At 46.0% G+C, this 14793-nt stretch overlaps 2 protein-coding genes across 4 annotated transcripts; one reads left to right on the top strand and one right to left on the bottom strand.

Moving 5' to 3' along the window:
- Positions 1-1438: 1438 nt before the first annotated feature.
- On the bottom strand, positions 1439-8896 carry LOC127002463 (uncharacterized). 2 transcript variants are annotated; one of them, XM_050868444.1, is made up of 3 exons: positions 8698-8896; positions 7920-8031; positions 1439-3838 (listed from the first exon to the last, which is right to left on the bottom strand). In XM_050868444.1, the coding sequence occupies exon 3, from the start codon at positions 3264-3266 to the stop codon at positions 2139-2141; it is 1128 nt and encodes a 375-aa protein (XP_050724401.1). In that variant the 5' UTR covers positions 3267-3838; positions 7920-8031; positions 8698-8896; the 3' UTR covers positions 1439-2138. The 2 variants fall into 2 exon arrangements, with proteins under 2 accessions (XP_050724401.1, XP_050724402.1); XM_050868445.1 differs by lacking the exon at positions 8698-8896 and having other exon boundaries at positions 7920-8375.
- Positions 8897-11580: 2684 nt separating this feature from the next.
- On the top strand, positions 11581-14301 carry LOC127002621 (piggyBac transposable element-derived protein 3-like). Of its 2 annotated transcripts, XM_050868691.1 has the most exons (3): positions 11581-11858; positions 12296-12512; positions 12629-14301. In XM_050868691.1, the coding sequence occupies exons 1-3, from the start codon at positions 11856-11858 to the stop codon at positions 14266-14268; spliced, it is 1860 nt and encodes a 619-aa protein (XP_050724648.1). In that variant the 5' UTR covers positions 11581-11855; the 3' UTR covers positions 14269-14301. The 2 variants fall into 2 exon arrangements, with proteins under 2 accessions (XP_050724648.1, XP_050724649.1); XM_050868692.1 differs by having other exon boundaries at positions 11581-12512.
- Positions 14302-14793: the final 492 nt, after the last annotated feature.

The raw sequence follows: 14793 nt of genomic DNA, 5'->3' as shown, positions 1-14793 counted from the left end.
GAAAGAAGATCGCCAGTAGAACGCCCCTTGCGGAATCCATACTGGCGATCAGATAGAAGATTAGAAGTGGAAAGGTGCTTTTGAATCTTCCGGTTAAGGATTGATTCAAAAGCTTTAGATAGACATGAAAGTAAAGCTATTGGAACAAGTCTTGTATCTAAATTGCACAAACTTGGACAATGTTGTCCATGATAGGAAGCCTATCAAGAGGGATAGTCTGCTGCAATATTCTAAATCTTCAGTCTACCGATAACTCTTTCCACACGGATGCGCGCGCTCGCTATACGTCTAGTTTTTGGTGTAGCTCCTGTAAGAAGATAAAAGTCTTTAACACACACACACACACACACACACACACACACACACACACACACACACACACACACACAGCTATGAAATGCACTTTTTACTTAAAAACATGAGAAATACTTACCTACCTGCAGATTGTGTGCTGTATACTGGAAGAGATAAGTCATGAGTTTACTTTAAAAATGAACAAAATGTTTTCTGATGGCAAGTACATACCTGCTGCCATCTGCCGTCCATGTGAATATGGTGGTATATTAAGCGTGCAGCCCCTTGCAGAAACCAAGTCGCGTATTAGGAAGCCACGGTCCGCCATAATGTTGTCACTTACTGACCCTGACCATAACTTAGAAAGGAACGTAACATTTCCCCTTTTATCACACGACACTAATAGCTTGAGTGTGTTACTGTGCTTATAGTCGCTCCTTGTTGATCTCTGTGACGAGGGCAAAGTGGGTTTTTCCGCAGCAAATTCTGTGCAGTCAATGACTGCCCTAGTTTTAGGAGTGTTTGAAAGCCTTTGGGGGATTAATCTGAATCTAGAAGAGAAAAAAAAGGTAATAATAAATGGTAAAACACATGAACATATACTTAATGTCAGTATCTATGCAAGCAGGTATGAGTAGTTGATATGTTTGAATGACAGTGTTTTTACCTGTTGTTTTGTTGGCCACCTCATTAGGAACTCTAATTCATGAGAAAGGAAATTGATCCATGTGAACAACAACATACTACAGTATGACTGGGAAATATCAAACATATCTCCCAAATGGTGCAAGTCATATCCTCTGCGAAGATGCACCAGGCACAGCAGCATCTCCTCATGAGTAGACAGTTTTCGGTACCTGCCTCGTTTTGTCTGCAAGTAAAACTATTAAATGCGGTAAACTGAAGAAAAGAGACTGCTGCCAGTAAATATGTTGAATGCTGTGCTTTAAACCATAAAAGTAATATGAGCCATATAATCTAAAGACATATGGGGTAAGATACCTTATAGTATGAGCTACTCACAAGTTACACCCATGTAACATACTTACTCCAAATTCAAGGGTTCTTAAAGCACCCTTTGTAACGGGCTTGTCGGGGGGCGTTTAAAGGGTGTTGATTAACACTTCAGCTTCCTTAAGGCGAATTATATTCGTAGCCTTTATGTACAAGAAGCGACGGAGCGAGAGCGACTGTCGTTGTGTGTCAGTCGGACTCTCGTGAAGGAGTGGCGAGTTACAGGTTGGAAAATAATTGTTACAATTGGTCACGTATGTCAAGGTGACCTCCACGCACCATCGGAGTGCTAAGTATACAAAACTGAGACGGTAAACACTGACGGACGACATTCCTATAAGGTGGCGTGATCTATCTGTCGTGGGGTTTTTCCATTGACAATTGTATGCCTAATTCGTGGTGATATTAAATAATAATAATACATTGATATCCTACTATAACACTGCTCGGTCACCTACCAGTGATCGCGACCTCGCGATATATAAAAATCGAAATAGCAGTCTAGGTACCATGAACATACATAGTGGGAGTTTGTCAAGCAGACTGCCTATGATACAATTATATTAAAACACTGGCTATGGAAGAACAGATGTGGAATTATAATATAAATAGGGAGAGGGAAACCACAACGTGTGTGACATGAAACATAAGAAACCTCTCAAAAGATAAATATAAGGACACATGTATAAGAAACTATCAACTGGCATAGTTACAGACAATGAAACGTTGATCTAGCTCCTAAAAAAAAAATACAGTAGTGAAACACAGTACAATGTTAAGTATAGGAGCAGCCAGGTTTCTGTCCCCTGACTTGTCTGAGAAAAGGAAAACTACCTTGCCAGTGGCCTCCCTGCATCCAGTCGCCGTGTCTGCACAACCAAATAATCGTGCAGGACAGATTTTCTCCTAATAAGGTAGCACATGACGACGAGACTGACGAACATCAGAAACATCGGTACAAAAAATCCAGGGTACAGGTAGGGGAGATGCAAATAATCAGGCAGCGTTTCCTCCAGGGTTTCCGCAAACTCTGTTTTGTTCGCGAAAGACAATGAATTAAGGGAATTAGTCACATACGAGATGCTGGAGAAATGAATGTCATCGAGAGACCGTAGAGGAAACACTCGATGGGAAATATTGGCCGTGAAAACCAGACGAATCCGGGACGGGTACGTTGTTATGTTAGTGGAGCGGATATAGCATGCTTCCGCTATGGCATAGTGACCAGTAACCCGTTGATAAGTGGTACCCTCCGGGCAGATGACCGATACATAGAAGGACTGAGGGAAATAAAAATAATGCAGACCCTGAAAGTTCTTATGGAAAACAGGCGTTGGTGTTAGCTGCTTGTAAGGGCACAGGGAAAGAGCGTCAGACGCGTTCACGCGGGTGAGGGCGATCTCGCAAACCCCTCCCCGAACTGGAAGGAAGGCAAAGAGAGACGCAGAGCAATAGAATCGCCCGAAGACCGTCTCCTTGCAATACTGCAAGAGTGAGTAGCTACCCGTTGAATACAGAGCGAAATCCTTCGCGATTAGAACAAGAGACGGGGACGTGTCCAGGGCTAACACACTGTCCTTTGCCGAAAAAGGGAACGGGACAATTTCGTGTGCCTCAAACACGTCCGCCGTCTGAAATGGAACATGAATGATTATGGCATCAGGGGTGAGGCTGGACTCAATCAAGGGGTAAAAATATTGACTCATGTCCGGGGTGAATAAAGGTGTTAGGCTATAATTTTGATACCCGATCTGGACAGTCGTTCTCAAATCGTGTAGAGGGAACAAGGCAGGTGTGACTCTACCGTGCGCTGCGTCAACCACGTTGCTAATAACCTGCTGATTTGCCGTTGCGACGGAGTTAATGACGTTTTCCAATACATGCAAGGCCTGATCTAGGAGGAGAAACTGATTCACCTGGTCGATCTGTTTGACAACTATGTTGATAACCTCTACCATCTTATTTGTCTGCTCTAGCAGTACCGCAATGTTAGTATGCAATTGCGCAAGTTTCCTACAATTGGCGTTGATCACCCTGCGATTTCGAGCAGCAAAGGAAAGTACATGAGCGTAGTGGTCCCGCAAATCGCGAACGTCCCCGTCGGTTGCCGTACCGAAGAGGAACTTTGAGGCGGACCCAACGATGTTGAGCAACCCCCTCTTACCCGAGAGTGAACTGAGTGAGAACTATAATCCATGTTTACCTCATCAACCTTTCCCCGTAAGAACAGAATCCTATCCTCCAGTAGTTGAAAAAGAGTCAGAGAGTTGGTACTAGAAGGTGCCTTTGATTCCCTAGTCTTGGTAGCCCGGATGGCGTCTGCCATGCCGAGGAGTTTTTCTGAGACTATCCTGATTGTGTCCGTGGTGTTGGTCAAGGAAGTATATGGATATTTTACGAGGAGCACATCTTCTATGAGGAAGACCTCTCCTATGTGTGCCGTGAGGGCACCAGGCTTCAGGTGGATGGGTGTTGTTGCAAGCAGGGAGCCGAGGGACAACAAGATGGTCAGAAAACGCAACATCATGATCTGAAAGTGGTGGGAATGAAGTATTTAAACCCGTGGTCTCAAGTTATAGCTATGGGTGTTGGGATTATCTTGTTGAACATTTGACTCTGAGGGGGAAGTACCAATATCAAGGTCCAAAGGTGAGGGAATTACTTTCAGACGATCACTGTGAACTACTAGACTGACTCCACTATTCGACTCGAGAACCTCGAACCGATTTCCCCTGACATTCCGAACAACTCGGTAAGGACCCACAAATTTAGCCCCCAGTTTCGAACTCCTTTCCGCTTGCTTAATCATGACTGTGTCACCCTCTTTGAAATTCACCGGGACGGCCTGTTTGTGTTGTTTTGACATCATTTCAACCTTCGTAGCTTTTAACGTACACCTAACTTCTGAGTGTATCTTGGAAAACATATGCATCTGCTGTTGTGCGTACCTATCAATGTTGTAGAGAGGTTGCTGTGGGGTTGTAAGGAAGTCGTACGGAAGACGTTTCTCCACCCCATATAAGATGTAGTAGGGAGACTTCCCCGTAGAGTCGTTGACCGACGTATTTATGGAAGCGGCTATATGCGATAGCCAATCCTCCCAATTATCGTGGAGATCGTTCACGATAGGCCTGAGGACCTGTAAGATTTTCCTATTAGCCCTCTCCGCCAACCCATTAGCAGCTGGGTGGTAAGCTGTGATGAAGGATTGCGTGATGTTAAACTGAGCGCATATTTCGCTCAATACTGAGTTCCGAAATTCGGTGCCATTGTCACTCAGAAGAATTCGAGGAGACGAATGTGGACACAACACGTGAGTCACGAGGGCATGGGCCACGCGTGTGGCTGTCTTGTCCTTGAGAGGCGCTAGAACTAGAAACCTAGAGAACTGGTCGACGCACACCAATAAGTAGCGCGAGCCAAGTTGGCTCTGGGGGAGCTGTAGTAAGTCTATATTAACAACATCCCATGGCGCCTCTGGTACTGGGTATTGCAACATAGGTGCTGGCCCTTTGACGGACCCCTTGTGCTTAGCACAAACGACGCAATGTGCGACATGTTTTTCTACATCAACCCGTAATGTGGGCCAGTAGAATTTTCGTCTGGTGACAGATAGCGTCTTGTCTCTTCCTGGGTGACCCGCAATGGGTGTGTTATGGACCAGCTTAAGCGTCACGGGGACGTATATGTCTGGGATGACCAGTTGGTCTATAGGTACCGGTTTGGTTGGCCATGACCTACAAAGGAGGTTGTCCTCTGATAGGAAGAATTGTGAAAAGGGAACTGGCAATTCAGGAAGGTTTGATTCGTCTCCCGACTCGAGGGCGTAAATTAACCTCTTCCACACAGGGTGGTCACGCTGAGCAGTGTGTAGCTCAGGTGAAGTGAAGTTGTGGATGACCTCTGGGGTGGTAATCGCGCCTATCGGAACATTCCGAAATAAGGCATCTGCGACCACATTTGTTTTCCCGGTGATGTATTTTATCTCCGGATTGTATGCTTGGATCGTTAAGAACCATCTTGCCAGACGACCGTGTAGGTTTTTTCCCTTGAAAAGATCAGTTATGGCCGTGTGGTCCGTAAACACCACAATTTTGTACCCCATCACAATGTCACGAAAATCCTTCAGAGCCCACACAAGGGCAAGAGCCTCTAGGTGGGTAACAGAATAGTTCTTTTCCGGAGCTGTAAGTACTCGACTGGCGAACGCTATCACATGCTTTTTGCCGGACATATCTGTTTGCATCAGCGCGGCTCCTACTCCACTAGCCGAAGCGTCGGTACAAAGCTGAAAGGGGTCCTTGAAATTCGGAAAGACAAGGACCGGAGCCCGTGTAAGCGCTTTCTTTAAATCCTCAAAACTCGTTTGTTGAGCTGGGAGCCACTGAAATGGTACGTCTTTCTTTAAAAGATGGGTTAGGGGACTCGCGCGAGCTGCGAAGTCCTTAATGAAAGGCCTGTAATAACCTGCGACACCCAAGAAAGACCGTACCATGTCCGCAGACGTTGGCTGAGGGAACTCGGCAATAGCCTTTATTTTGTCGTCCACTGTATGGATGCCGAATTCGTCCACGACATGCCCCAAGAACTTGATCCGAGGCTTTAAAAATTCACATTTGGTGATTTTGAGCTTTAATCCGACCTCTTGAAGTCTGTGTAGGACTGCTTTTAGTGTTTCCATGTGTGCATGCACGTCTTTACTTGCTATGATGATGTCGTCTAAATACACATAGACAGAGTTGCCCAGCAAGTCACCAAAAATACTGTTCATTGTCCTTTGGAAGGTCAAGGGAGCTCCTTTGAGCCCGAACGGCATCCTCGTCCACTCATAGTGGCCATGAGGCGTGCTGAAAGCCGTTATTTCACGTGACTCGGGGGCCATGGGCAGTTGCCAGTAGCCACTGACCAGATCAAGACTCGTAAAGACTTTATTTCCTCTACCGAGACACATCAGAAGATCTCTAAGAACGGGAAGCGGAAAATGATCATCCACGGTCGCGGTGTTCACACGCCGGAAATCAATCACAGGACGATAAGAGCCGTCTTTCTTTGGAACCAGGAACTAGGGCGAATTCCACGGGGAATTCGATTCTTTGATGACACCTTGTTCTAACATTTCAGAGATAAGTTGTTGCACCACCTCCCTCTGACTGTGGGGGAGCTTGTACGCATTGATATATACAGGATTTGTATTGGGTTTTAACTTAATGTGGTGTTCAGCACACTGCGTAACTCCAAGCGGCTCGCCTGGTAGAGCAAGCGCCCCCCGATAATGCTCCAGAAGCTGGACTAAGGTTGGCTTAATTTCGGAATAGTGTGCAACTTTTAGGAACGCCTCTAAATGAGCTGTGTCTTGTTCGGGAGAAGCCTGAAACTTGGGCTGAAGGGTATTCAGCTGGTTCCGGGGCGACATTTCTCCCATACACTAGACACTGGCATAATCGAACACCGTGTTTTAAGGATACAGGGGATCCAGACGTGTTTATTACCAATGCCTCTGCAAAACCTCCCTCCTTGACTGTTGCAAGAGTTACCTCCACCGTCACGCGGTGTACGTGAGGAACTCCGTCGATACACACATCACTGCCCGCCGGAGGGGCGTTAGGCAAACGGATTTTAACAAGTTTTGCAGCACGATCCGGAACTATATGAGGACCTTCTACGACTGCCGTTACTGTCCGCCACAAGTCTGCAATGGTTTCGTGTGGTTTGACCGTAAGAGGGGACACTTGGGCGGTGGCAGCCCCTGAGTCTGTGGTGGGTTGGTCATTTTCCACCTCTGAGGGTGAGATTACAGTTGACAGAGGCGATGGATTGACCATCCCCTGTATGCGTCGGCCTTGATACACGATCGCGTTGCTTACAGGGTTTATGGCGATGTGCAGGTCTTTCATGGCGTTCAATCCTAAGATCCCATCCACAGGTAAAGCAAACCTGCTAGAGACATAAAAGAAATCTCGAAAGGGACATACTTTTTCATGTAAGCTGACTGTTAGCGGTACTCGCCCACGGATTCCCAAAGTGGTGCCCGTCACGCCTATCACATTCAGGTCGTTCTCTTGAGCGGCCAATTTTCCCCACTCGCTTGTCGTGTCAGTGACCTGTAAGCGGAGTCGGATATGACATTGACTGTGGCACCTGTGTCAACCGCTAAGGTGAGTGAAGTGTTGCCCACCTTGCAAGGGAGGGCAATTATGCTTGTCCGTCCCAAGGCGGCAATGACGGAGTCAAGTTGCTCCCAATTAGTATTTTCCTTAAGGGACACTTGGATGTACGCCTCGGGGCTGTCACGAAGTCATGTCTTTTTATTCTGAGAAGAGGAGTGTGGTTTACTGTCCGCTGAGGACTTGTACTTCTGTTCCTCCTTGGCCTTTTGTATTGCAGAACAACTGTCTGAATCATGAAAACAATTCCCGTGGATATGGCAAAAGGCAGCCTTCCGCTGATGGTTTGGCCTAGGGTTCCTGTGTGATGAATGATGCCCGCCCCTGTTACCTCCTGACTCCTATCTGAGCCCTGTCTTGAATGTGTTGACCCCCTACGTTTCGCGAAACAAGAATGTTCAGAATGTCCTGATTGTTTGCAAAAACTACAGGTGAGAGAGACCTTACTTTGAGCCTGTAATACTGCGGCCGGTGGGAGGGGATGCCGGTGAGGGTGTCCTTGAACCTTGAGTGGGTTGTAAGTATGCAGACGAACCCGGGGGTGAACGAAGTCTGCGGCCTGTAATTGATAAATAATGAGTGCCTGAACATAAGATTACCTTAGTAAATTCACCGGTTGTGGTATCGTGTTCCAGTCCCTCTTCACTTGAAGGACGAGCCAACTGTTGAAAGGTGTCGCCGAGTTTAGCGAGAGTGTCTTTGGTCATACTATGGTGTAAATCATTTACAAAATAGGAGCATATGTTGATAGCTGTAAATATGAACCAATAAACGGAACGTGTATGAATGAATAGTTTGCGTTGAAAACCCAAAAAGGCAAGAAAGAATGGCTAGCAAGGTGCCTGTTTAGACGTAATAGAAGTTAAGGTTATAATGGAATGCCCTAATGATATGGGTATATATAGAAAGAATAACTATATAAACAAGTGGTATGTTAAGTATACCATTGATGCTCACGTTTCTCTCGAGCGGTGAAAAGAAAACGGAGGCAGGGCACACTGATGAAGATTAACTTTGATCAGGGAAATCACACTATACTCAATAGACTCGCTAGCAAACAATAAGAAAGAATCAATATCGTATGCGAATGAACGTTACTCCCACAATTATGACTGATTAACAGCGTTAGGAACACATAAATAAAAAAAATCGTGCCCCTGCACGGACAATAATGAAAATAAGCCGAGTCGGCATATTTGGACAAGAAGGGAATATCCACAAATACCAAGATTAATCAGCTGATGTAGTGGAGAGGGCGACGGCTTGTGATGCCCTGGGTTACGTGCAGTCGTTGCAGGCGCGTCAGGAAACCTCGGCCGCGGCCACAGCGGCGGTGAGAGGTGAGGGATGGGCTGACATCGGAGGACTCGCCATGGAGGTTGAAAAACTGCTGACCCAGCAATTTGAGCGGCCGCGGATGCGGGAGCCGGCACACCGCCGCCAGACGTATGATGGCCGCGTCGTCCTTGTTATAGTAAGAGATGGGCGGCTGTGGCAGAGAAGACGACTTGGGTGTGTAACCTCTTGAGAAGACGCCGAGCAAGAAACGGTAGTGGGAACAGCTTGCAGTCACCGGGAGATGGCCGCGGGTACCCTTGCTGACTGTTTGCCGGAAGAGGTTTGGGCCGATGCTCCCGGCAGCGGCGGTGGTGCCGCCAGCTGCGGAGCGAGGGGCATGCGGGGTGTCCCAAGGTCAGCGGGGCGTGCCTCCTCCTTGCTGGTGTGAATACTTCCGCCGTATCGTGGAGTGGCTTGCAGTGTTCGTAGCAGTGCTGGCTTGAAGCGGGGGAGCGGCTTGTAGATTGTGGCCCTCGCGTTCGGCTGCGTAGGCCGAAGGGTGTGCTCGGGGCTTGTAGGCTGGACGCCTGTAGAGTTGCTTGAAGCTGGTGTGCTCGAGGCTTGTAGGCTGGAGAGCCTGTAGGCTTGTAGCTGGTGTGCTCGAGGCTTGTAGGCTGGACGCCTGTAGAGTTGCTTGTAGCTAGTGTGCTCGAGGCTTGTAGGCTGGACGCCTGTAGAGTTGCTTGTAGCTGGTGTGCTCGAGGCTTGTAGGCTGGACGCCTGTAGAGTTGCTTGTAGCTGGTGTGCTCGAGGCTTGTAGGCTGGACGCCTGTAGAGTTGCTTGTAGCTGGTGTGCTCGAGGCTTGTAGCTGGCGCCTTGTGAGTTGCACGTAGGTGGCGACTTGTGAGATGCTTGTAGCTGGCGCCTTGTGAGTTGCACGTAGGTGGCGACTTGTGAGATGCTTGTAGCTGGCGCCTTGTGAGTTGCACGTAGGTGGCGACTTGTGAGATGCTTGTAGCTGGCGCCTTGTGAGTTGCACGTAGGTGGGCGCCTTAGTAGTAACAAATGTACGGAAGTGGGGGGGACTGGAAGTGGGGGTTGGGGGGGTCAGCGGTCAGCGGGGGGGTTACGGAAGAGGGGGTATCTGGACCCCCTCTAACCCCCAACACCCATCTCTTTTACCTTTTCACCCCCCCCCCCTCACCCCCTCTCGGACTAGCGTACGGAAGCGGGGGGGTGACGGGAGCGGGGGTTTGTCGGTCAGCGGGGTGGGGGTGACAGGAGAAGGATACTTGAAGGGTTAAGATAAGATCTTTCTTTGACCCTCGAATGACCACGAGATTATAATCACGGAAAAGGTTAAGGACATTAGGTTAATGACCAGGCTGAAATATGAATTTACTCTCTAATGCAAGTCCGAAAATAAAATAAAAATCGCCATTGAACGTAAGACTCGATAAATTATTTAAGTTTTGCTGGATGTATTCTAACAGTATCTTCTTATTTCTCATTTCTCAACTTGTTACTTCTTAGTGCCTTCCTCAACTTATATATATTTTTTTTTACTCCGGTTATTTGGTGTCATCTAACCCTAAACACTGCAGCACCAAGTCTTTTTTTTTTCTGATTTTGCATTAATTAATGTCTTATATTTAATTTCTTAACTTATTTCTTCTTATTTCTTTTCTCAACTTGCATTTCTTTATATTTTCTGCCTGCTTTTCGGTGTCATATGACCTTAGACGTTGCCGCATCGAGTTTACCTTTTTCCGTGAAAAAGGGATCATGTGTGTGTGTGTGTGTGTGTGTGTGTGTGTGTGTGTGTTCCATTCCCCTCCGATTCTTGAGAAATCTGCGGCTAGCTCGAAATTTTGTGGGCCATCTTTTTTAGCCGATTATATGCTCCGAAGCGGAATTTAGTGAGGATTCTTATGGTATCTTCAAATTCCTCATACGTCTATTAGTTCCCGAGTTACACCGAGAAAACTGATTTTTTTTTCTCTCGTCAGAGTAGCATAACAAATAAAAATCACTCATTAATTAATGTCTTATATTTCATTTCTTAACTTATTTCTTCTTATTTCTTTTCTCAACTTGCATTTCTTTATATTTTCTGCCTGCTCTTCGGTGTCATATGACCTTAGACGTTGCCGCATCGAGTTTACCTTTTTCCGTGAAAAAGGGATCATGTGTGTGTGTGTGTGCGTGTGTGTGTGTGTGTGTTCCATTCCCCTCCGATTCTTGAGAAATCTGCGGCTAGCTCGAAATTTTGTGGGCCATCTTTTTTAGCCGATTATATGCTCCGAAGCGGAATTTAGTGAGGATTCTTATGGTATCTTCAAATTCCTCATACGTCTATTAGTTCCCGAGTACAAAAGACACTGCTTTAGCACCTTGGAGTTACGACCTTACGGTCATCCCGATAATTCTACAGGGGTAGAGGAGGAGGAGGAAGAGAAGGAAGCTGTAATCATAATTTGACCAAATTCCAATAAACATTGAGTTTGTTTGACTTGTTTATATGTCCTTTATCAAAAAATGAATGAAAAAAACAATAATTGTCTTAAAATTTATTCGATTTGTGGAAACATGTAGACAAAACGCGTCTATGTTTCGATCTGGCTCATATAAAAAAATAAAAAAAAGACTCGCGAAATGTGCGCGGCGGCGGCAGCAGCGGGTCCTGCGGCGACATCATGCGACGACAGGATGCGACAGGATTGCGTGGGCTCGGGGCGGGGCGGGGCGGGGCGGGGCGGCAGCACTGGGGCTAGTGGTGGTGACGAGTGAGGTCCTGTATGGAGCCAGACCACTGATTTAAGCGTGTTATCCCTTAACGGTCTTAGTAGCCCATGTGGGATGCTTAAAAAAGGTGTTTTAGTGCACGTCATTGTGAGCTTGGTAATGTTGTGTGAAATATACAAGCTGGCAACTCGTGGAGTGCCATCTTTCCTCTTATTAAGCAGGCCAATCAGAAAGCTGACACCGCCACCCAGCCCGAGTTGCGTTTCTTCAAACATTCATCAGTCGTCTTCTGGTCGTGAACGTGTCAAGACACGCGTGCACCTGCTCACACACTCTGCCTTCACTCACCCTGTGCAGTCATGGTAAGTACACAGTGATGTGATATGAATTAGCTGAATAATTTGCCTTCTTGTTGAAGTCAATTTTATGATGTTGTTATATAAGTGAAGTGCCGAAATTACTTACAAAAAAAGTGACAGTCCCGTTCGGGATGAAAGGGTGACTTTCTACGGATGACCCTCATCCCATGTGGGCTCTATCGGTCGACTTTCAACGGAGGATGTTCATCCCATATGGGCTTTCTCTGTCGACTTTCGACGAAGGATGCTGCTCCCATTATGACCTCTTGTTATATGAAATAACAGCTATTGCATTGTTGTTTTAGGGAAATGTTGCAAATAAATATTGTTCCTATCCAACTTTGATTTTATTTGTGCAGATATAGTGCTGTCATGTACCTACTGGTAACTTTTTCCAAAGATTACAAATAATTTATTAATTTTAAAAATTTTCTTTGCAGTTTTCGAAGGCAATGTTTTATGGGAGACGGAATGCTGCCTTGGAGAACCAGGACATGGAGCAAGCTGACTGGATAGCTCCATTAGAGCCTGAAGGCAGTGACATCGAGGTTGATGACCCCGAAGACTGTGACATCAGGGACCCTACCTTCACTCCTGACGACGACCTAGACCAGGATGAAGCATATGAAGAACCTTCAACTTCTAGAGGTAGACAAGGTTAGTATGGGACATGATTGGGTACACACACACACACACACACACACACACACACATACACACACACACTCCTTATTTATTTGCTGTTTACTAATGTTACTTTATTCTTATTCCAGGTCACAAGGTCAGTAGGGTTATCCCTCAAGCTATGCCGGAGGAAGAGGAGGAAGTGCAATCTTCTAGTAAGAAGTCCAAGAATCGACACTGGAAGAAGGAAGACATTCAATATGAGCCTCTGCCTGACTTCATTCATCCTCGTCCCGACTTTCTGAGACAGCCGTATGAGTACTTCTCTCTTTTCTTCACTTCCGAAGTGAGAGAACACATTACATACCAGAGTAACCTGTACTCCAAGCAGCAGGATGTGGCCAGTAACTTCAACATGAGTGAAGAGGAACTTTTGGTTTTCCTGGGCATCATAATGTACATGGGGCTGGTTCCTTTGCCCAGTATTGTGGACTATTGGGCTGTCCAGACAAGAGTTCCTCAAGTTGCTGACTTTATGTCGAGGAACCGCTTTAAGTCAATACGTTCGAAGCTGCACTTCAATGACAATGACCAAGCAAGTGGATCACAAGACAAGTTTTTCAAGGTGCGACCAATCTTCACCAATGTTACCAAGGAGTTCCTGAAGGTGCCTGAAACTCCAGTCAATTCCATAGATGAGGTGATGGTCGCGTACAAGGGAACTACGGCTGGTAACCTTCGCCAGTATGTAGCCAAGAAGCCAGACAAGTGGGGCTACAAGCTTTTCTGCCGTTCCAGTGTGGACGGGTTTATACATGATATCCTCATGTATCAAGGAGCTCCAACCTTTGTGAGCCACCCTACAACACTTTCAGAAGAGGAGAGCTCAATGAATGTGACTACAAAGTTTGTTGTTGCCTTAGTCAAGACCATCAAAGACCCAAGGAATTCAGCTGTGTATGCTGACAATTACTTTACAAGCATTGGCTTAGCAGAGTACTTGAGGTCCCAGTATGGATGCCGATATGTGGGCACTGCTAGGGAGAACAGAGTTGGCTTTCCACCCCTGCAGTCTGTGAAGGACATGAATAAGAAGTCGGTACCAAGGGGCACTCTTGAGTACGTGTCATCTGATGGCATCCTCATTGCTAGATGGAAGGACAACAGCATTGTCACAATCCTGTCTACGGATGTTGGCGTGGAGCCCTTGGGCGAGATTGATCGGTACTCCAAAGAGGTCAAGAAGAAGGTTCCTGTGACATGCCCATATGTAATTGCAAAATACAACAGCCGAATGGGCGGCATAGACAAAAGTGATATGCTAACGCATCTTTACAAGACCCCCTTCAAAGCTAAGAAATACTACATGAGGCTTTTTGCATACATCCTGGACCTGATTGTATGCAATGCATGGATCTTATACAAGAGGGACTGTTTGGCATTGCAGTGCAAGTGTATGCCCCTCAAGAGGTTTCGTCTGGACATCTCTACTTGGCTGAGGAGCTTCAAGATGTCTACTACCAGGGTCACCAGAACTTCCCTTGGCACTCGAGATGTCCCTCTGCCTAGGCGGGGTCAAAGGGCGATCTTGCCAACTGTAGAAGCCCGTCAGGATGCCACCTCTCTCCATATGCCGAAGCATGTGGAGATGAGACAGACTTGCAAGTACTGTTCCAACAAGGATCACATTCACAGGTCTCGTTGGATGTGTGAAGAATGTAAGGTGGCGTTGTGTCTAACTGACACAAGGAACTGCTTTGCTATGTTCCACAAAGCTGGTTCAGTGTAATGTACCTATGCCATTTTTTTTCTTTGTTAGTAAACAAATAAGTAATCAACCCAGTGTTTCTTTTATACAACTTAGTTTAAAAAAAAGTGAAATGGAAGTTGATACAAACACTTATTCATGAATATAAAAAAAAGTAATGAGGAGAAAAATGCTAAAATTGACAAGGAAATGAACTAGGATGAGTCCAAAAATAAGTATTGGTAAAATAATAGAAACAAATTTAGAATTAAGTATATATGGATTATTAAATCAAGAGTAATGTCATTTAGAAAAGGTTTCCCTAACAGTCCAAGGCATCCCAAATGGGATGAGGGCGATCCGTCGAAATCCGCCCGAGGTGGCCATACGGGATACTTCATTGAATCCATTTATTGCAGAAACTATGCATGATATGAAAAAAGTGTCAAAAATAAAAAGGTTTTGCATTTACCTTAAGATTAACATACTAATAGGATGTTTTGATAGTCCTGTAAAAAGTTAAGGTGGGTCTTAAAGGGTTATACAAACCACGATAAAGGAACTAGA

Source organism: Eriocheir sinensis, chromosome 23, assembly GCF_024679095.1.
Source record: "Eriocheir sinensis breed Jianghai 21 chromosome 23, ASM2467909v1, whole genome shotgun sequence".
In the NCBI taxonomy this organism is placed as follows: Eukaryota; Metazoa; Arthropoda; class Malacostraca; order Decapoda; family Varunidae; genus Eriocheir; species Eriocheir sinensis.
The sequence above is the reverse complement of the archived record's forward strand: the minus strand, read 5'-3'. Positions and strand labels throughout refer to the sequence as shown.